Source organism: Hylobates moloch, unplaced genomic scaffold (genome assembly GCF_009828535.3).
Source record: "Hylobates moloch isolate HMO894 unplaced genomic scaffold, HMol_V3 SCAFFOLD_4, whole genome shotgun sequence".
Taxonomy (NCBI): Eukaryota; Metazoa; Chordata; class Mammalia; order Primates; family Hylobatidae; genus Hylobates; species Hylobates moloch.
Genome location: NW_026652279.1, coordinates 174727134 through 174750153, shown reverse-complemented (window position 1 = coordinate 174750153; position 23020 = coordinate 174727134). Strand labels below are relative to the sequence as shown.

The 23020-nt window shown below is 51.4% G+C and overlaps 1 protein-coding gene across 3 annotated transcripts in view; it reads left to right on the top strand.

Annotated features, from left to right (window-relative positions):
* Positions 1 to 23020, top strand: part of RASA3 (RAS p21 protein activator 3) — a 133748-nt gene that overhangs the window by 32791 nt on the left and 77937 nt on the right. For 2 of the 3 annotated variants that reach the window (XM_032151428.2, XM_032151429.2), the window contains exon 2: positions 17673 to 17790. The exons of the other annotated variant lie outside the window; for it this stretch is intronic. In XM_032151428.2, the coding sequence (XP_032007319.1) occupies positions 17673 to 17790 (118 nt within the window). The remainder of the gene's footprint in view (positions 1 to 17672; positions 17791 to 23020) is intronic. 3 annotated transcript variants of the gene reach the window in all.

Genomic DNA, 23020 nt, shown 5'->3' with positions numbered 1-23020 from the left:
GAAACCTGCACATCAGCTCCCATCTCAGCGTCTGCATCCCGGGCAACTGTGTGGCCCTGCAGAGGGGAGCCATTCTGTAAGATGGAATGGGACGAGGAGATGGACGGCAGCCTTTGTGGCTGGGCACTTCTGTTCTGTGATTGCTGCTTCATGTAACTGCTCTCTTCTGGGGAAAGGAACTCAGAAGGCCTTTAGATGCTTCAGGAAGATACTTCTGGTGGGGTTTTCAGGCTGCATCATTCCTTTCTTTGAGAAACGCCCTGAGGCATCTGTTTGCTGCCTGCCTCATCGCTGTGACGTTCTGTCTCATGTAGCAGCGACGCGTCTTTTGGACCCATTGCCCCGAATCGGGAATGGGATGGACGTTCGGGTGTTTGCTTCTGGCGCTCTGTGGGGATGCACGCAGCATAGCCAGGCAGGTTGCCGGCTGCTTGTAGACTTGCGGCTTTTCAGGACACACTGGCACCTGCCATCTGACCTTATCTGCAGGGTATTTTATTGCTCAGTTAACTGACGCAGAGATGAGTGACAGTTCTAAGACCACCCAGGCCTCTCGTCCCTGGACAGTTCCCAGTTGGCTCTAAAGATGCTCCTTTGGTCAGCCTGTATCTGCTGAGAACCGCTCGGTCCAGGAGGGGATGTGTGCACACAACCGTAGCAGCTGTGCCTGGTGGAAGGGGAAGTGCCACAGCCTCAGTGACAACTGTGACGCCATGAACACTCAGGGACAGGTGCGGTGGCTTTAGGGGTGATCTGGGAGGCTTGCGGAGGAGCAGACTCTGAGAGTGGCCTGGTGCACGGGAAGGATTGAGACACAGGAGGGCACTGCAGGTGGAGAAAACGCATGTACAAAGGCGCACATGTTGGCAAACACGGAATGCATTTGGCTGGGGTGTAGGGTGAGTACGTCCAGGGCCACCTGGCTCTCCCCGGCACACCAATGCCACCCAGGGCCACCCAGAGAGCACCCCCTCCTGGCACACTGATGCCACCCAGAGAGCACCCCCTCCTGGCACACTGATGCCACCCAGAGAGCACCCCCTCCTGGCACACCGATGCCACCCGGGGCAGCATCTTCCTGTAGGCAGATTTTGCCAATCGTGGTGTGAAAAATTAACTTTGATTAGCTTGTAGTACCAAAGAGGATCGTGGTTTTATGTCATAGTTACTCCACCCCACACACTCTGCTGAGTCAAGTGAACACGATAGCTTAACTTTTACTGGATTAGAAAGTGAGACAAAACTCTTGCTCAAATCACAGAATCGTGGAGTTGGAAAGGGACCCAGGGTCACCTGAGGCCCAGCCACTCAGCTTACAGATGGGGAAACTGAGGCCTGGAGAGGTTGGACGGGTCGCTCCAAGCCACCTGGTTTGTGGAAACAGCCGGGCCCATCATCCTGACCCTCGGAGTGTCTCTCCTGAGCCTTGCCTGCTGCCTGAGCTCTTTGATGACTTGTGAGTGTGAGTGGACGCATGTGAAGGTGTGTGCATGACATAAACAGGTCTCCATTAATCGGCCGCAGGAAGGAGTGAAGCCCTGAGACTACAGCATGAGAAAACATGAGGCTGCACCAAGGAAGCCAGGTGCAGGAGGCCACGTGTGTGATTCCATTTCTGGGAGACGTTCAGGGCAGGCAAATCTGTAGTGACAGAGGGTGGATGAGTGGATGCCAGGGACTGTGGGGAGGGGAGATGGGAGTGGGAATGGGTATGGGGTTTCTTTTTTGGGTAATGAAAATTCTTTGGAGTTAGTGGTGATGGTTTTATAACTCTGTGAATATACTAAAAACCACTGAATTGTACACTTTAAAAGGGTGAATTGTATGATATGTGAATTACATCTCAATAAAAAATAATTGCAAAAAATTACTAAAAAGCCCCAAATTATTCACCAATGGAGGATGATAGGTAGCCAAGTCATTATTTGAAAACCCAGTAAATAAAAGGGAATAATCAAGCATTTATCCTGACTGTCCTGTGTGAACTTCACTAATGGGTTACTAAATAGTAAATTCCCCTTATAAAATTATTTCATCTCATGAATAAAAAAGGAAAGGTAGAATAGCATCACCTTTAACCCCCTACTAGAGTAGCAGATGTAGGTACATACTGTATGGTTCTGTTGATCTGAGATGTAAGAATAGGGTGACTCTAGAACGCTGAAGAACTCTGAAGACTAGAATTCTGCTAAACTTTGGGTGGGGCGGGACTTGAGAGGACATTCTGGATCAGGGGAACCTGCGCCTCGGTCTGGGTGCTAACTGTGTGGCTGTGCACATATGTAAACGTGTTGGGCTCTATTTACTGAGTGTATATTATAGCCCAACAAAATGCATAAATAAAAATAATACAATTAAACATAAGCTCCAAAAGAAGTATTTATGTATACCCTTTCTTGCTCCAAAAAAGGATGTCAGGCAGAATGTGATGCATGTGTACTAAACACATTTACCAGTGTTGCCTCTATCAGTACTTAGGTAACCATGTTTTTTTTAAGTTGTAAAATACACATAACATGAAATTGAGCATTTTAAGCATTTTAAAGTGTACGATTCAGTGGCATTTAGCACATTTACAATGCTGTGCAGCTATCATCCCTCTCTAGTTTCAACACTTTGTAATCACCCCAGAAGAACATCCTTTACGTAATCACTTCTCATCCCCTGGCAGCCACAAATGACATATCATATTTTGTTTATCAGTTCATGTGTTGATGGACGTTTGGGTTGTTTTCACCTTTTTTGACTATTGTGAATAGTGCTGCTATGAACATTTGTGTATGTTTTTATTTGCACACCAGTTTTCAATTCTTTTAAGTATATACCTAGGAGTGAAATTGGTGGATCATATGGTAATGCTATGTTTAGTTTATTGAGTGGTGGAATTGAAGGTAACCTGCTCATATTTCCCACAACAGCAAGAATTCTGTACCTATGCACAGTCAAAAGTCTCTCTGTGGGACCCTTGGGATTCAGACATTATCATACATCCACAAGCACCAAGAACATTCAGGCAAATGTGACCTTACGAAATGGATAAAATAAGGTGCGAGAGACTGGCCCTAACACGATGATGGAGATGTGTGATCTCTCAGACAAAGAATTCAAAATAGCTGTTTTCAGGAAGCTCAATGAACTTCAAGAAAACAGAGAATGAATTTACAAATTTATCAGAGAAAGTTTGAACAGATTGAAGTAATAGAAAAAGATCAAATGGAAATCTTAGAGCAGAAAAATATAGTGAATGAAATGCAAAAATGAAAGAGAGAGCATTAATAGCAGAACTGATCAAATAGAAGGAAGAATCAGTGAGCTCAAAGACAGAGTATTTGAAAATACACAGAGAAGAAAAAAGAAAAAAATGAAAAGAAATGAAGAAAGCTTACAAGATCTATGGGACAACATCAAAAGAACAAATATTCAAGCTATCAGAGTTAAAAAGGGAATGGAGATAAACAAAGCAGAAGAAAACTTATTCAAATAAGTAACAGAAAACTTTCTATGGAGAAAGATATAAATATTCAGGTACAGGAAGGTCAAATGTCACCAATCAGATTCAACCCAAATAAGAATACTCCAAGACATACTGTAATCAAAAAAACTCTCAAAGATCAAAGAGATGATGTCAAAAGCAGCAAGAGAAAAGAAGCAAACAACATTTCGGGGAGATCCAATATACCTGGCAGCAACTTCTCAGCAGAAACCTTATAGGCCAGGAGGGAGTGGAATGATATATATTCAGAGTGCTAAAGGAAAACAACTGTCAACTAAAAATAGTGTACCCAGCAAAGCTATCATTCAGAAATGAAGGAGAGATGGCAGCTTTCTCAGACAAACAAAAGCCGAGGAGACTCATCACTACCACACCTGTCCTACAAGAAGCCCTAAAGGGAGTTTTTCAAATCAAAGGAAAAGGATGCTAATGTGATTGTCATACTAATACTGTAATTATGGTGTGTAAACCACTTCTATCTTTTGTAAGAAGAATGAAAGACACAATTAATAAAATAATAACCACAACAATTAGTTAGGAGATAGGCAATATCAAAATATAAATTGTGACACCAAAAATTCAAAATATGGGAGGAGAAGAGAGTTAATGTGTACATGGTTTTGTTTGTGTCTTTTTTTTACAATCAAAGGTAAGTTGGTATCAGTTTTAATAACTTGTTATAACTATAGAATGTTCTTTGTAAGTCTCATGAAGCCTACAAAAGGAGGTCAAGTCAGCAAGGGATATAACAATAGTAAATATATATGCACCCAGTACCAGAGCACCCTGATATATATAAAGCAAATATTAATAGATCTAAAGAGAGAGACAGACTGTAATACAATAATAGTAGGGGACTTCACACCCCACTTTCAGCAACGGGAAGGTCATCCAGGCAGGAAAATCAACAAGAAACACTGGAGTTAAACTACATTCTAGGCCAAAAGAGCCTGACAAACATTAAAAGAATATTTCATCCAACAGCTGCAGAATACACATTATTCTCATTGGCAAGTGGAACATTCTCCAGAATAGACTATAGGTTAGCTCACAAAACAATCTCAAAAAATTAAAAAATGTCAAAATTATATCAAGTCTCTTTTCTCACCACAATAAAAAAAACTAGAAACCATAACAAGAGGAACTTTGGAAACTGTGCAAACACATGGAAATTAAACAACATGCCCCCGAATGACCAGTGGGTCAGGGAAGAAATTAAAAAGGAAAATTTAAAATTTCTTGAAACAAATGAAAATGGAAACATAACATACCAAAACCTATCGGATACAGCAAAAGCAGTGCTAAGAGGGACGTTTATGGCAATGAATGCCTATGTCATAAAAGTAGAAAGACTTCAAGTAAACAACCTAGTGATGCCCCACAAGGAACGGGAAAGCAAGAAGCCAACCCCCAAATTAGTAGAAGGAAAGAAATAACAAAAATCTGAGCAGAAATGAATGAAATTGAGACAAAAGAGACAAAAGATCAACAAAATGAAAAGCTGATGTTTTTGAAAAGATAAAATTGACAAAGCTCTAGCTAGACTAAGAAAAAAAAAGATCCAAATAAAATCAAGGATGGAAAGGGAAACATTATAACTGACAGCACAGAAATACAAAGGCTCACTAGAGGCTATTATGAACAGCTATACACCAACACATTAGAAAACCTAGAGAAATTTTATAAATTCCTGGACACATACAACCTACCAAGGTGGAGCCATAAAGAAACAGAACCTGAACAGACCAATAAGTAATGAAGTAGAAATCAGAACAAAAAATCTCCCAGCAAAGAAAAGCCCAGGCCCTGATGGATCATTCAAACATTTAAAGAACTAATACCAATTATACTCAAACTAATCCAAACAAATGGAGAGAAGGGGATACTTCCAAACTCAAGCAATGAGGTTAGTGTTACCTGATACCCAAACCAGACAAGGACAGAACATAAAAAGAAAACTACAGGCCAATGTCTCTGATGAACACAGACACAAAAGTCCTCACCAAGACACCAGCAAGCAGATGCCAGCAGCACATTAGAAAGACCATTCAGCATGACGGGTGGGACTCATCCAGGAATGCAGGGATGGTTTAATACCTGCTCATCAATAAATGTGATCGGTCACATGGATACAATCCAGAGCAAAAACCATGATTATTTCAGTCGGTGCTGGAAAAGCATTTGATACAATTCAGCATCCCTCATGACAAAAACTCAACAGATTGGGTATAGAGGAACATACCTCAAAATGGTAGAGCCCGTTGATGACAAAACCATAGCTAACCTCATACCAAATGTGGAAAGCTCAGAAGCCTTTCCACTGAAATCTGGGACACGACCTCACACTGAATGGGGAAATCTCGGAAGCCTTTCCACTGAAATCTGGGACACGACCTCATACCGAATGGGGAAATCTCAGAGGCCTTTCCACTGAAATCTGAGACACGACAGTGGAGGGGGACCCATGTGGCCTCAGACCCTTCATCTTTCACAGTAGGGAGCCAGCAGCTGATTTTAAGTTGATCTAAGAGATAGCAATAGGACTGTTATTTAAAGTTGGAATGCTAGCTCAAAAAACTAAGAAATTAGTAACTGTGGTTATTTCTAGAGAGTGGGTCTACAGATGGGCATTAGGCTTTAGGGATACTCTTAATTTTTAATCTCGGACTCCTATAGTTGAAAGTTTTCTACCATGCATTTCTGGTACTACTGAACAATAACACCACCAAAAAACATATATATATGTATGTAACAGATTTTTTTTATTATACTTTAAGTTTTAGGGTACATGTGCACAATGTGCAGGTTTGTTACATATGTATTCCTGTGCCATGTTGGTGTGCTGCACCCATTAACTCGTCATTTAGCATTAGGTATATCTCCTAATGCTGTCCCTCCCCCCTCCCCCCACCCCACATAGGGAAACCTTCAAAAATAGAATGTTCCCACCTCTCTTCGCCTTCTACTTGAGGCTTTGAACTGGAGTTGTAGATTAAAGCTCTGGAACCTCTTGAATTTTCTCCAGGAAAAGGGAACTGGCTTTCTTTTTGTTATGCATACCTGAGGGCCAGCCCTGTGAATTTAGAGGAAGCAAGGGTCTGCGTGTTCACTGCCTGTGCTTGCTGCAGAGACACCCGTGCCCGTCAGGCATGTGTGCTTGTCACATGGGCTCTCTGCTGTGAGGTGTTTTTCTCTTATAGTTTCACAGCCCATTCTCCAGTGTGGGCAATGTGAACCCAGAGTCATGCTGTGATGAGCACAGGGGGCAAGCCTGCCTGGTCAGAAGCAGAATCTCCTGGGACAGGAGACCCAAAGTGATGTTGTGGACCTTTTGCTGCCACGCAGGGAGGAGCCTCGGTCCCTTCTCTTCAGAGACAGTTTCTTCATCTGTCTGGTCTTAACTGTCTCAAAGCTGTTGCCACAATCATGTACCCCCATTTTGCCATCATAAAACAAAACAAAAAAAATTAAAGTCAGATATTTCTCTGACTCAAAGCAAATATATAACCAAAAAGACAGACCAGACAGTAACAAGCGCTGGCGAGGGTGTAGAGACATGGTAACGCTTGTGCATTGCAGGCAAGTGTGAAGGCACGGCCCTGGGCAGGCAGCCAGGTGGCTCCTAGGATAATTAAACCTGTTGCCGTGTGGCCCCACCCCTTGGTAAATAACCAAGAGAATCCCAAAGCTGTTCGTGTTCACACAGAAACTTGTGCACACTTCACAGCGGCACCATTCACAACAACCGAAAGCTGGGAACAGCCCAAACATCCATCAGTGATTAACAAATACACAGAATGCGTTCCATCCGTGACTTGAAATATCATCCAGCCAGGAAGATGGGCAGAGCTGTGACGGGCTAAGTGCGGGCGAACCTTGAAGACAGGACGTTCAGTGAAAGCAGCCAGGCACAGAAGGGCAAGGACTTTGTGGTCCCGTTCCATGAAATGTCCAGGACAAGCAGACCCACAGAGACACAGAGTGGACTCCTGGTTGCCCGGGGCTGGGGGAGGAGGGTGGGTTTCGTTCAGGGAGACGGAAATGCTCGCATCAATCGTGGTAACGGTTGCTCAACTCGGAATACACTAAAAACCACGGGATCTCGCCCTTTAAAAGCGGGGAGTTGTGTGGTGTCAATCAAGACACCACACACGCGCCGTGAACACCTGTGTGCAGGCTGCGGGGCGGCCGTGCGGGGCTGATGTCCGTGTGGGGCTGGGCCAGGCCTGCCCTTCCCTCCTGCTTCCTGGGTCACTGGGCAACTCTTCTGCAGCTGGAAGCAGGGGCTGAAGGTGTTTCCAGCCTGAGGTTCCCGTGGGTGCGGCTGGGTCGGACAGCACCTTCTGCCTGGTCCTCGGCCTGGGCTTGCTGGGCAGCTGTGCGGGGCTCAGGTGGCCGCCTCCGGCCCTCCATGCCAAGGAAGATCAGGTTGTATTCAAATCACCCTCTATGAGGTTTCTACCAGGTCCTCACCTTCATACTCTGCAGCTTTCCCCTTCCCCTCCCCCCTCCTCTCCCCTCCCCCCTCCTCTCCCCTCCTCTTCCTTCCTCTCCCCTCCTCCTCCTTCTCAGAACATCCCTGCCATCTTGGTCTCTTATTTTCTTCACCCTTCTCAGCTGCTCTGCCTCTTTAATGAGAACTATTAGAAATTGCTGTGCAAGTAGCAGAACGTGCAGCAGGAAGGAGCAAAGGAGCAGAAGGCTTTGGGGACAGAGCCCTGCTGGGAGGCTTGAGGGGAGCTCCATCAGGGATTCGGGACTCGCCACGCTCTACTGCGCTGGGAGGAGGAGCTGGGGGCTGTCCCTGCCCCGCTGTGCAAGTAACTATGAACTTCACATATGGTGGAGTTTTTAATCCCTATTTATTTCTTACGGATTGTCTCCACTTTGTTTCCATAATCTTATGTATTGATATTAGTAACCAGGTAACTTTTTACCATGTGAAAATTAATTTGGGAATGTTAGGGCCAGGCACAGTGGCTCACACCTGTAATCCCAGCACTTTGGGAGGCCATGGCAGTCGGATCACCTGAGGTCGGGAGTTCAAGACCAGCCTGACCAACATGGAGAACTCTTGTCTCTAATAGAAATACAAAATTAGCTGGGCATGGTGGCGCACGCTTGTAATCCCAGCTTCTCAGGAGGCTGAGGCAGGAGATTGTTTGAACCTGGGAGGCGGAGGTTGTAGTGAGCCGAGATTGCGCCATCGCACTCCAGCCTGGGCAACAAAAGTGAAACTCCGTCTCAAAAAAAAAAAAAGAAAATTAATTTGGGAATTTAAATGTGTAAATCTGTTCAAATCCATCAAGTACGGCCTTCAGATAAGGAAGTCGAAGTGTGATTCTTCAGGCATTCCTTTCTCTAGGGGGCAAGAGGCTTACACTTGAAGGAGCCCAGAAGAATTGCTGTAGAAGGGATCAGAGCAAATGGCTGGGAGCTCCAGGGCTGGGGAGACTGAGAGTGAGCAGAACTGTGGCTCAAGGGTGTGCGGCTGAGGTGTTAGAAAATAAGTCACACAGCAGAATTTTTTGTCTAAAGGCACGTTAATCATTGACATTTCCAAAATATTATTTCTTAATTGTGTAGGCCTTCACATGTCTATTTTAGATTTGTTGTGTGTGTATCTGTGATGTGTCTCTCTCTCTTTTTATTTTTTTTGAGACAGGGCCTCACTCTGTCATCCAGGCTGGAATGCAGTGGTGTGATCATGGCTCACTGCAACCTCCACCTCCTGGGATCAAGTGATCCTCCCACCTCAGCCTCACAAATAGCTGGGACTACAGGCGTGTGCCACCACGCCCGGCTAATTTTTTGTATTTTTAGTAGAGATGAGGTTTCATTATGTTGGCCAGGCTGGTCGCCAACTCCTGGGCTCGAGCCATTTGTCAGCCTCAGCCTCCCAAAATTCTGGTATTAAAGGCGAGAGCCACCGTGCCCGGCTCGTTATCCAATTGAAGGTGTTTGGAAGGGAATGCTGCTCCCAGAATCAGGCTGTGCGTGTTGCTGCCTCCGGCCCTCCAAGGCCCTCTGATAAGTTGTCTGAAGTCACTGAAACGGGTTGTGGTGGTGTCGGGCGGGTGCCCCGCTGGCCCCGGGAGCTGTCAGCCCCATGTCAGCCTGGAAGGAGCTCCACTGAGACTTGGGGCTCTGAGGCAGGCTCGTTCCTGCTGGCACTGCCCGGGGCCCTCCCTCCAGAGGTGCAGGCCGGGGCTGCAGAGCGGGTGCAGGCAACTTTGCCTTCCCAGGTGCCCCCGCAGTCCCTCCGGCTCTGGAACCTTGCTCATTGCATGGAGCACAGGGAGGTTTGCCCACTGTCCGTGATGAGGAAGAAAGCATCTCTCTCCGAGGCAGATGTCAGCATTGTTGCCACTGCCCGTTATAAGAGACTAGGGTTCCCCAGGCTCAGGCCCTGCTCCCGAGGTGCAGCCGATACATGTGTAGGCATTGCTGGGTTCCCGATCCCAATTTGGTACTGCGTGAGGCAAACCAGGGCACCTGCAGACGCTCCAGCTCCAGCTCTGCTGTTGCGGTGATGTCCTTCGTCTCAGACGTGGATGTCTCAGGCCTCCTGCCTGCCCCTGTGAGACCCGCAGCTCCCTGGTGAGCGGGGCGAGGAGGTGGGGGCATCTTCACACCTTCTCAGTTCTCAGCAGTAAGTAATGTCTCTCAGTCCTGGCTGCACCCAGAACCACCTGCAAGCTTTCTAATGAAGACGGATGTCTGTTCTCACTGCCTGGAGCCCTCCTAGTCAAAGAATGGCAGTCTCTGGGTGGGGTCCGGGCATTTGTCCTGTGAGAAGCTCTCTGGTGTGTGCAGCCGCAGCCGGTGAGTGCGGGTGTGGGGTCCTGTGTGTGGACTCGCAGGAGAGGGGTCACAGCCTCAGGAGATGCAGCCTGGATGGGGGGCAGGCTCTGCTGCGCCAGGAACGCGGGGGCCCTGAGGGTTCCTGTGCAGCACCGGTGTGTCTCTGCTCCTTTGTGAACTCAGAAGGACAGCTTCGTGTCAGCCCGCCTTTGCCTTCTCTTTCCTCGTTATTCCCTGGGTGTTTTCAGCCGCCTGTGAAACTTTGGTTTTGAACCCGTAGGATTTGCCTCAGTCTCCTGGTGGACGCACCTCTGTGGAGGAGAGGTCCCCTTCTGCCATCACCTTCTTTCCCATATTTTATTACCTGTTTATAAGATGAGCACAGTGAGAACCAGCTGACAGGGTTTGGAGCCGTGTTTCTCAGGATATTCTGGAGGCACTCCTGCTCCATTCATCTCAGGACTTGACGTATTTTCCCCAGCGGCTCATTGTAGACCAGCTGGATTCACAGGCTGTCAGAACTGCAAGAGTGCACGTGCTGGTGGCCGTGGTCTCTGGACAGCATTTCCAGAGTGCTGGGTGACGCGGCCTCCTCACCTGGAGGGTTACACTGCATCGGGAGACAGGGCAGCCCGGGGGGCCAGGCCTGGACAACCTTCTAGCTGACCTGGCTCCAAGGCCAGGTCTCCTCCTAGGTGTTCAGGGATCACTTGGGTCTTGGGATGCGTGAGTCTCTGGTGTGGTGTGGCAGCATCTCCTCCGTGGCCCATTGCTAACAGCCTTTGCACCAAGCACGAGAGGATGGTCATTTGCACCAGGAGTGTGTAACTGGGGCACTGTTGCGTTTGCGGTGGACGGCCCTCTGCCGTGGGGCACTATTGGTGTTCTGGGTGGACGGTCCTCTGCCGTGGGGCACTATTGGTGTTCTGGGTGGACGGCCCTCTGCCGTGGGGCACCGTATGCAGCGGGACGCTGAACAGAAGGCAGTCTGCACTCTGCCCACCAGATGCCAGTTGCACAGCCCATAGTGACAACCAAGCGTGCCCTGGGAGGTGGCCCCTGGGGGAGACCCCTGTTTCAGCCGTTGTTGGGGTCAGGCCTCCAGTAAGCACAGTGGGCGCCTTCTAGGACCCCTCCCGCCACCCCGTCACCATAGACTCATTCTCCCTGTGGTGGAAGTTTAAATTACATCGAATGTGTCCGTTATTTGGGAGGGTTTAACATCTAGCCCTGGTTGCCCGCCCCTCAGCAGAACCTCTCGTGCCCTCTGAAGAGCCGTGGAGGCTGGAGGGAGCTGGAGGTGCTCTCAAGGAGACTGGACGAGGGGCAGACCCCCTGGAGGGCAGTGCTGGGCCCTCCTTGGGCAGGTGGTGTCACCCAGTGAGTTTTGGAATCAGCCTGCAGAGCACTCTCCTCCTTCCGCCGCCCACAGAACCACGCTGGTGCCAGCGGCTCCCAGCAGCCCCTCCCGGCCGGGAGGATCGGGGGGTGCCTTGCTTGAGGATGGCAGCCTGGGCTTCTGTCATTCATAACCCACAGGAGTCCTCCTGAGGGAGGAGCATGGTGCCCTGGAGAGCCCTGGACAAGGCCTGGCTCCATCCAGGCCCAGCGGCCTCTGCCCCCCCGGCCATGAGGACAGAGCAGGTGCCGTCTGCCCTCGACTCAAACCCCACTCCCACGGCCTCGCCAAGTTCTGCCTGTTTCTGGCAGCTTCGCAGGCCCTTCGGGAAGGCACTTGTGTTGCCAAGGGTCGTGGGGGTCAGGGTCATGCTGTGTCCTCGAGACGCTGTGTCCCCTGCCTCGGGCCCTCCCCGCCTCTTCCTCTTACGGCCTCTGCACCGCAGTCAGCCCACCGAGATGTGCAGCCTCCTCCCGCAGAGGGTGCCGGGTGGGGAGGCCAGTGCAGACGGGCACTCGGGCCCACTCAGAGGCGGTCACGGAGTCCCCATTTCCAGAGGCGAACGGCAGCCAGGGGGCACGCGGGCCTCGCAGTCAGCAGCTCAGAGCCCGGAGAGGGGTCTGTACCCACGCATGGCGCAGAGGCTTCTGTGCCTCACTGAGACCCTGCCAGGGCCTGGCGGAGGACCTGTTGGAGTGAGGATCCCAGGGGCCGGGGCTGGGGTCGCTGTTCCAGGCTTCTAAATAGCCCAAAGTAGACGGGGCTGTTCATCATTTATTCAGATATTTTAGTCACAAGACTATTGTTCTGGTAGATACTTTGTTGTGCCTAGCAAAATTTTTAGACCGTTGTGAATGTTTTGCGTTGGGACGACTAAAAGGCTGAGGTTGGGAACCTTGAGAGCCGCACTTCTTCCAACTCTCCTGCAGGGTCCCCTCCCCGGACGGGCCCTGGGCTTTATTGCTGGGACGGGGTTGCCTTCGCTGGACTGTGCACGGGGGCTGTCGCCATCACCTGTTCCACATTATTTCAGGGAGGCCGACCTGTAGTTGACTAAAACGCTGTGATGATGTGGGAAAGAGAAGAGCGCCTAGCCTGGGTGGACGCGGCCAGTCCCAGCACAGCCCTGGCCTCTCCAGGACGTCTTCTGTCGGGGTTGGTGCCAGGAGCTTTGCTCAGCGGAGCCCTGGGCCCTCGTCCTCACCCGTGGCCGCCTTCATGCCTTCCTCCGTCCTCTTCGCTGGGCGCTGAGCTGAGCTGCTGAGTGCCTGGGAGACGCCTGCTGCTGCGCTGAGCAGCACGAGGCCAGCCCCGCCTGAGGGCCCTCCCCGGGATGCCTGCAGGGAGGAGCAGCGCTGGGTGGGGTCTGTGGAGACCTCCCCACGCCCTCACAGCTCCTCCCGGGTGCGGGGGTGTGTCGCTGTCAGCGCTTGGAGACCCTGCGTGGGCCTCCGGGGAAGCCTGGGTGTCCTAACCCTCGGTCAGGGCCGGGCCTGCGCTTACCCTGAGCGTGCAGCCTCCTCCACGGGCCAGAAGGGCGGCCGTGGGCGTGGGAGTCATGAGGCTTCGGATCAGGGCCTTTGTTTTTGTTACTCACTGCCTGATCCCTGGAGTTGGAAATCAGGTTTTGCGGTGTTATGCTGTTTACATTAAATGTGTTTAAGTGCTGCCTTTTACTCCTGTTAGTTGAGTTTTCAGAGCCGACGCGAGGTGCTGTGTTGGCTGTCTTCATCAGTCTGCCGGCTGGTGAACACACCGCATGTGTTTTAGAGACACGGTCCGTGGGAAAAGTGGTCATGAGAACTGTTACTTATTTGGCTATTAGGATGAAACCAGTTTACTTTTCTTTTAATTCATTTATTCATCCGTGCATGCAACAGATAATTCGGCACTTACTGTATACCACAGACAGCTTTGTCTTTTTATATGAACGTCTCTGTGCACTAGAAAAAAAGAGAAAACACGTTTCCTCTAAGAGAGACAGAACAGGCACCTTTGGTGAAGGTAACTGAATGAGCTGTTTGGGGTGCGGTGGAGAAGAAACAGCTGCCTGGGAGCTGGGGCGGCCCCCGTCCGCTCAGCTCTGGGGCTGCAGGGAGAGGCTCGGTCCTGGTGCATGTGGCCCACACGGCGAGGCCCCGGGGTGACGTGGCCCACACGGCGAGGCCCCGGGGTGACGTGGCCAGGCCGTGCTGCAGCAGCTCCAGCCCTCCTGGTCTGAGCAGCTCGTTGGACGTTGGTGCGTCCAGCAGGCTCCCTGGTGCTGCTGTCGTCATAGCAACCAGGATGTTCTCAGGAGTTTTTTCTTTTTTCTGTTTCAATGCTTTATTCACAGTTGGAAACAAAACCAATGCCTTGGAGGTGATGGCATCAGAAGCCTGAGGCAGGGAAATGGGCTTGCATTTTGTCCCCCCCCCCGCCCGGCTTTTTTTTAATTAAATGCATCATAGCAAAAGTAGATTAAAAAGAAAGAGTCTCAGCCCCAGATGACAGTGAGCAGGGAGAAGGAGGTAAAGACGGGGCCATCCACCAGGGAGGGAGGAACCTGGTATGTTTTGGGGCTAGGGGACTGGGCATCATCGGGCAGGGAGGGAGGGAGGGATGAATCCGGTGCGTTGGTGCCAGTGTGGGGGGACTGGGCATCATCGGGCAGGGAGGGAGGGAGGAACCCGGTGCGTTGGTGCCAGTGCGGTGGGACTGGGCATCGTCGGGCAGGGAGGGATGAATCCGGTGTGTTGGCGCCAACGCAGGGGGACCCGGCCTTTTCATGTCGTGTGGCGTCCGTCTTACAGGGAGTCCAGGGAAAGCTTGTGTGTTTCCGTCCTGCAGCGTTCACCTTCGGAAGACACAGCTGTTACTGCTGTGATTTGAGGCCCTGTGGGAACAAATCTCAGTTCCGTATTATCCACAAACACCATCTCCCACAGGACTTTCAAAAGCTTTTTTCTTTCTCCTTTTAATAAACACAGGAACTTACAGCTAAATATCTACACTCATTTGTTGCAAAAAACAAAGAAATCCCAGAAAACAAAACAAAAACAAAAAACTTCCAAAGACAAAAACAAGAAAACCCAATAAAATCCCAAGGGAAATATGGTCAGTGTCAGGTCACACCGTAAAGGTGTCAGAAGGAAGGTCAGCAGAGTCAAGCTGTGTTTGAGGGTAAGGACTTCTATCTGCTGCAGAAGCCGTCAGTTCCAAAACAGGGCCGGGAGGCTGGAGGGGCCCCTGTCCGACTTGCTGGGTGTGCTGCGGCTGCCCTCAAAATCAGGGGCAGCCGCAGCGACCAGGAAGGCTGCATCTGCTCCGGGAACCTCAGCTGCCATCCCCCAGGCTCCCTTCCCTCTCTGGAGAAGCTCGCCGGCCGTGCTCTCCCCTTCGTGCCTGTGAACTCATCACACACCCTACCTGCGTGTGCTGCGTGTGTGTGCATGTGAAGCCTGTGTGTGCTGCCTGCGTGTGCTGCCTGTGTGTGCTGCGTGTGTGTGCAGTGCTGCCTGCGTGTGCTGCATGTGTGCGGTGCTGCCTCTGTGTGCTGTGTGTGTGTACTGCCTGCATGTGCTGCCTGTGTGTGCTGCGTGTGTGTGCGGTGCTGCCTGCGTGTGCTGCATGTGTGCGGTGCTGCCTCTGTGTGCTGTGTGTGTGTGCTGCCTGCATGTGCTGCCTGTGTGTGCTGCGTGTGTGTGCTGCCTGTGTGTGCTGCGTGTGTGTGTGGTGCTGCCTGCATGTGCTGCGTGTGGGACCTTCACATCGGTGGGAGCCTTCAGAAAGCCTGTCTTTTGACATTTGATGACCGACCTGAGGCCTGGCCTGGAGCCAGGTGCCTCATATCAGCCTGGCTGTGTTCTCCCACGCAGCGGGTGAAGAAGGCGCGTCCCGGGAAAGTTGCCGTGTTGAGGTGTTCTGAGGGTCCAGTGCCCATCAGGAAATACTCATTTGTTTTTGACCACCAACCGATTATCATTGATGCTTCCTTAATGATTCCCAAAATAAAAATTTCCAGAACCTTTTGAATTAGAGGCATCTCAGAGCCGGAGGAGCCTTCGAGAGCTGCTGTGTCTCTTGCTTTTGCACTTCAGGACGTTGAGGCCCAGAGAGGCAGACTGTGTGTGGGGGGCACTGGTGAGAAATGGCCGCAAGCAGTGAGACCCTGAGAGCTGCTCCGTGTGGGCAGCAGTGGGTGCTGCTGGGAACACTTGCCGGCGCCTCAACACCCAGAGACACGCGGCGCCGACACGGGAGGCTTCGTCCAGACCCTGGGGCTTCTGCTCCTTCACGCAGTGCCTCAGGTTAATATTGTGGATGAAAAGTCTTTAAAAAGCTTCAAACTGAGTTTATCTCTGCCCTTTGGAGTTTCTGGCATGCCACTTTGCAAACTGGCATCTTTGAAATGAGCCTTCTGCCCCATGTGAGCCGTGACGTGTGCGCTTGCTGAGTTGATGCGAAGCATTCGGCACAAAGTGGTGGAAGCGGGGTTCTGAGAAACTTCTACTCTGCTCCCGTTTTTGATTTTGTTTGTTTCAACAAGAATAAGATGATGTGGCCCCGAGTGGCGCCAGCAGGAGCCTTGGTGTGGTCTCAGTGTGGTGCCTGTGCCTGCATCTGTCCTCTCGTCCTGCGTCGTCGAGACACCACTGCCTGGCGTCTTTAGAGCCAAATGACGGAGGCAGAAAAGGCCCTGGGGAGGCACGAGTGTGTTTGAGGCGTTTCTTTTACAGAATGGACTTAAACTGGGCATCTGCTGTCTGGATTGACAGCTGTCACTCATCCCTTCCTGCTCACTCCCTATTCTCCAGTAAACTGTGCCTTTAGGCTTGCCGCTGGGGCGTGCTCCGAGCTTCCAGCAGAGAAGTCACAGCTGGGGTTCAGTTATGACCTCCAGACCGACCCCAGGCAAACAAGGAGTCCGGCATCAGGGGCGTTTTCTGCGGGGCCAGCCAGGAAATGGCTCCACTTCCTTCAAGCACGTTCAGGTGGCGTCTCTGTGGGCTTGAGGGAGGGAGACGCGGACCTAGCTTAGGTCTCTCTGGGATGCTTCTCTTAACTGGCAATTCGAACAGCTGGAGTTTACAGTTAACTCACGTCCACGAGAAAGAGCTCTTTCCTTTAATTCTGGCTCCAACTTTGACCTAATATCATAAAATAAAATTCAAAGTAAAAAGGGACTCAGTGGATAAATGAACAAGCAAGACGAGGTCCCTCTGCATCCTGGAAAGTCATTCGACCTTAAAAAAGAAGGGAATCCAGTCAGCGGCCACAGCAGGGGCCACCCTGGAGGACACTTGCTGAGTAGAGTGAGCCGGGCTGAAAGGACACGTCCTGTGGATCCCACCGACGTGAGTCCCCAGAGCAGTCAGGTCCACAGAGGCAGCAAGTGGGGTGAGGGCTGCCGACGTGAGTCCCCAGAGCAGTCAGGTCCACAGAGACAGAAAGTGGGGTGATGGCTGCCGACGTGAGGCCCCAGAGCAGTCAGGGTGATGGCTGCCGACGTGAGGCCCCAGAGCAGTCAGATCCACAGAGACAGAAAGTGGGGTGAGGGCCGCTGGGAAACAGCAGGAGGGGGCTGGGAGCGAGTGTTGAATGGGGACCGAGTCTCTGTTTGGGAAGATGAGAGTGTTCCGGAGAGGACGGTGGTGATGGTTGCACAACTCAGTGAACGTGGTTAATGCCACGGAACTGTGCACTCGAACAGGTCAGAGATGGAAAATTGTATGTTAAAAACTAAGATAAAGGGACTAATGCGGGTAAACAAGGCACAGCAATCCTGAGTCCCAGGCTGGCGGGTCCCTGCTTGTGGGACTTGCACTAGAGGGTGGCGTGCGTGTCCCTCGCCTTTCGGCAGAGCTAGTGAATGCACACAAGCAAAGGCTGGCGTGTGGCTGTGAAGTAAATCTACTGTTTGGAAACGTGTCTGCGATGGAGCAGGGAACAAACATTTCTGCGCTGCTGATGATGTATGTTGCGTTTACTTTTTAGGTGAAGCCAAAAACCTTCCCTCTTACCCGGGGCCAAGCAAGATGAGGGATTGCTACTGCACGGTGAACCTGGACCAGGAGGAGGTTTTCAGGACCAAAATTGTGGAAAAGTCACTCTGGTAATGTCCTCTGTTGCTTTACTTGACACTAATGTGTTTTCTTTGGTGTAGAGAATGTCCCAAGGGTGTACATCACCTTCCCATTTTCCCACCCGTGGAGAACGTCCCGAGCGTGTACATCACTGTCCCATTTTCCCGAGGGTGGAGAATTTTTCTGTGTGTAGACAATGTCCCGAGCGTGTGCATCACCGTCCCATTTTCCTGCGGCTTAGTTTGAGGAGGAGGAGATGCTCCCTGGGGCTCTGGTGTGTGGGCAGCTGAGGCTCTGTCCTTGGTGGTGCGTGGATGTGAACTGCTGTTGGCTAAATGCTCCTGCTGTCCAGGAAGTGCATCTAGGCGGCGGCCCCCCTGCGTGGACTCGCAGGAGTGCTTTTTAATTAGAGATGAACTGGGAAGCTCGCACTCCACAAAAGGGCACAAATTGAGGATTTCGAGAGGGGGACATACTGAGAAAGCTTTTTCTTCCTGTAAAATTTTCTAAAATAGCTATACAGAAGATGGGTGTCAACTGAGGTAAGAGACCTAGAAAGCGTTTATTGATATGATTTGAGGAAGGGAGGAGTCAGCCAAGAAAAACAAACTCTTAAAAGCAACAAGTTTCCCCCTCAACTTGAGCATGTGAAGATGTGGGTGCCGACCCCGGGATGTCCAGGGCACGGCCAGAACTTGTGTTTCTGAAAAGCTCCAGCGAAGCGGCCAGGCCGTACTTGGAGGACCACTGCAGTTGAACACCAGGACGTGGCGCATGGTGGGACGCACAGGGACAGGAAGCCATGGCGATTTATGTCGGGGGTGGGAAGAGAGAAGCCAGGCGGGGCCTCAGTGCTGCGGCCTCGGGGGAAGCATGGGGCGGCTGGGTTATAAGGGAGCGGCTGGGGGATCAGAGAAGGCGTCCGTGCAGCTGTGACTCCACCATTCAGTTCAGAAGCATGGGTCGTGTGCTTTGGTCAAAACAGCTATTTTGATTTTGAGAACATATTTAGCTAAAGAATTATGTCCTTGCATCTGGCTACTTCCAAGTGGGAATGACCAACCCATGCTGATGACTGGGTGAGTTTACTTATTAGGAAACTGTGAAGGGTCTCCTGCCCCGGAGAGACTGGGGCTCATCTCACTCCGTCAATGACAGGGCTTCCAAAAGGCTTTGGCGCAGCTGCCCTCCAGGCCGAGGAGTGAGAGTCATTTGTGTTATGTTAATGCACACTCCGGGTTCTTTGAAATAACTCGTCAAAAAGAACTGCAGGCTGAGAAGCATTGTCAGGCTCCCAGTCCGGCTTTGCGAGAGTGTCTTGGGGTTGCCATGGCGATGACTGGGCACAGCCGTTCTTCTGAAGAAAATGGGAAGAGACAGGACTGGGCCCTTCAGAAGCGCCTTTGGAGCTTCCCTGGATAAAAGTCCGTGGCCGGGCGCGGTGGCTCATGCTTGTAATCCCAGCACTTTGGGAGGCCGAGGCGGGCGGATCACGAGGTCAGGAGATCGAGACCACGGTGAAACCCCGTCTCTACTAAAAATACAAAAAAAAAATTAGCCGGGCGTAGTGGCGGGCGCCTGTAGTCCCAGCTACTCGGAGAGGCTGAGGCAGGAGAATGGCGTGAACCCGGGAGGCGGAGCTTGCAGTGAGCCGAGATTGCGCCACTGCACTCCAGCCTGGGCGACAGAGCGAGACTCCGACTCAAAAAAAAAATAAAATAAAAATAAAAATACAAAAAATTAGCCGGGCGTGGTGGTGGGCGCCTGTAATCCCAGCTACTCAGGAGGCTGAGGCAGGAGAATGGGGTGAACCCGGGAGGCGGAGCTTGCAGTGAGCCGAGATTGAGCCACCGCACTCCAGCCTGGGTGACAGAGCGAGACTCCGTCTCAAAAAAAAAAAAAAAAAAAAAAAAAGTCCGTTCTGTGTTTAAATGGTCTGTTGTTAGAGGCCTGTGGATTGTAGGCCTGGAGAATTACTGGCAGTCTTTATCAGGCTGGGATCCTCTCAGACCTGCTGAATCAGAGCCAGTGGGAGGAGAATCTGGGAACCTCTCTTTCAGGTGAGGTTGAGAAACGGGGGCCCATTGTCTTTCAGATATTTCAGAAGAATTTAGAAATAGAAATCATGCTTCTGGCCGGGTGTGGTGGCTCACACCTGTAATCCCAGCACTTTGGGAGGCTGAGGTGTGAGGATTGCTTGAGGCCAGGAGGTTGAGGCCGCAGTGAGCCAGGACTGCGTCACTGCACTCCAGCCTGGGCGACAGAGCAAGACCTTGTCTCAAAAAAAGCCCAAAACACACACAACAAAAGACTGATAGCAAAGAAAGACAAACCCATGTGGGACGGTTCCAAGAGAGTAAAACTGTGGCGCCGTTCAGTGTGGACGCTGGCAGCCCTGTCCACGTGTAAAACTGTGGCACCATTCAGTGTGGACGCTGGCAGCCCTGTCCACGTGTAAAACCATGGCTCCGTTTAGTGTGGACGCTGGCAGCCCTGTCCACCTGGAGGGCTGTGCGGGCTGGCCGCCCCTGTAGTGTGAGGGCAAAACGCGAATCAACCCACCCCATACGAAAAGTTGGCAGGAAAGGTACTTGAACCCAAAAGCTGGCTCTCCCATAAGTTTGCAGCTGGAATCCACACTACATCTGTGGTCAGAAGCCCTCAATCGGTGCATATGCATTAACGTAGTCCTGTATTAGTCGTTGGTCAACATCTACCTGAGAGGCAGGTGTCAGGCAGGGCTGCCCCACATGCTGGGGGGTTTAGCCCTGGCCACCGCCCCCTCCTCGCTCCATGGTGGCACCCACTTTGGGGCCGGTCCCCCAAGTCTCCCGCTCCCCGAGTCTCCCAGTCCCCCAGTTTCCCAGCTCCCCTAAGTCTCCTGGTCCCCAAGTCTCCCAGCCCCCAAGTCTCCCACCCCCCAGTCTCCCAGTCCCCCAGTTTCCCGGCTCCCCCGAGTCTCCCAGCCCCCCGAGTCTCTGGCCCCCTGAGTCTCTCGGCCCCCCAGTCTCCCGGCCCCCGAGTCTCCCATCCCCCAGTCTCCCAACCCCCGAGTCTCCCCGCCCCTCGAGCCTCCTAGCCCCCCAAGTCTTCTGGCCCCTGAGTCTCCCGGCCCTTGAGTCTCCCAGCCCCCCCCCCGTGTGCTTCCTCAAAGGCCAGTGTCACCTTTAAGGTCTGATTGTTCATTTGCCAAAGTCGCTGTGGAAAGAAAAATACCCACGTCTGCATCTCTGAGCTCAGAAGGGCCCCAGGGTGCTCTCTGGCCGCTGGGTCTGCAGCCTGGCAGGAGCCCCTTCTCACATTCCCTGGAGGGAAGCTCTTGGGTCAAGTTTGATTTGCTGTTGCCCAATATTTCTGTCTGACTCAGCAGGAAGCTGCAAATGGAATGTGTGAGGAAGAAAAGGCGGAACTCAGCTTCTCTTCTTCCTTCTTTCCCACTAAAGAGGTTACCGACCCAGCTCCACCACGGGCCTGTGTTCCCCAATCCTCCTCCCTGCGTGTGACCCGGGCCCTGGAGTCCGTGGGGCCTCTTTGTCGAGTGCTGAGCTGACGTCTAGGGAGAGCGTCCTCCTCTGTCTTCCCCTTTTTCTGTGTTTTTCAAGGTGGAGGTTGAAGGGCAGCGTCTGTCACAGGTTTAACTTCAGAACGCGTCGAAGTGGACACATTTCAGAGAACAAGCCCTTTCTCTCTGGCCTTGGCCCTTCTCCAAGAAAGTGATTTTGGCAGTTTCTGTCCTACTAGAAAAATATTTTTCTGAGGTTGAGAGTGAACTTTGTTCACAATCCATACCTTTTAGAGCAATCATTTTTAATCATTTAAAGGGCAGCCACTATTTGTTTCCTTATTTACTTAAACTAAAAGGCTCCTTGAAATTGGATTGGCAGGGCTGGGGCTTGGGAACCAGCTTCCCGCCCTGGACCTCCCCTGGGCCGGCACCCACGACCCTAAAACAAGGAGATGACCCCGCTCCCCAAGGCTGCGCTGCGGTGGAAATCTCCGTCTCGTCCGGCAGAAAGGAGCGGCTGGCGTCACACACAACAGAACCTAAGTCTCTCCCTGCTGGGTTAGTCCTAAGTGTCGTGTCCTCATTTCCTTCCGTCCACGTAAGGACGTGGAATGGTGTCTGTCCCTGCCTGCTTCCTCTGCGCCCACGTGGCCGACCTCTCCCCAAACCCTCATCCATGCAGACAGTCCTGGCTCAGGGAGGCGCTGCCTCGGGGTTCTGGGTCTGACCCCGCCCCCTGCCTCTGGGGTTGAGGCTGGGCAAAGCCCTCTGCCCCACGTGGAGCCCTGGCCCCCTCTTTCTGTGGAGTTTCCCCCGCATCCTTTGCAGGGTTCATTTGCACGCCCATCTCAGGGAGAAGGGGCCGTGGCCACAACAGGAAGAAACTGCGGGCGTGGCTGGTTTCTGTGCCTCCTCCACCCAGAGGTGCCACAGCCTGAACTCCTGCTCTGAAAGCTGGTTATGCGTTAGGTTACAAAGCTGTGTCTGTAGGAAAAGTTCTTTTGTTTAAAAAATCATGAGCACCCACAAAATGATCTGGATAGGTAGACAAAAACGTCATTGTGATGGTGACTTCTGAGAAGTGGAAATACGGGGGAGTTCTTGTTCTTTTGTTTGTGTGTTTTACGTACAATTAGAAGTTACAAGTCAAGGAACTGACAGATCTTCTAGAGCTGAGCGAGGAGAGCTGGGTCTTCCCAGGCAGAGGAGGACATCAGACATCACCAGGGACCCTCACTCGGCGGCCCTGAGGAGCAGGCTCTGAGCTCTTCTGGGTGGAAGCCCATCCCGTCCCGTCCCGTGTGCACGCAGCGGGTGTTAAAGACGGGAGGTTTCTTTCTGTTCATACTGCAAGATGTAAATTACCCCCAAAATAGTACTTTTGTGCAGTAGAAATGACTAAACCAAGAAATGTCTCCACAGCTCCAAAGTTTTTCAGGAGGGGAGGAGTTATTTGGGGTTAGAAACTGAAAGGGGCAGGAGGAAGTTGGTGGTTTGGGAGACAGGCGGTTCATTCTCTCAGATGCTTTTAATAAAAACCAAGTTGTTGACTTAGGAAACACCGACTTTGACATTAGGCGACTCATGAAAAGTCACATTTCCCATGAACATTTATTTTCACTCTTTCTCACGTTAGAGCTTAAAAACCTGCTTGACACAGCTGGAGGCTCCTTGAAGCCCAGAACATCCCAGAACTGCTGGAGTAGGGGGCCCATCCTCAGCCCCAGAGTACCCCGGGGGGACCCATCCTCAGC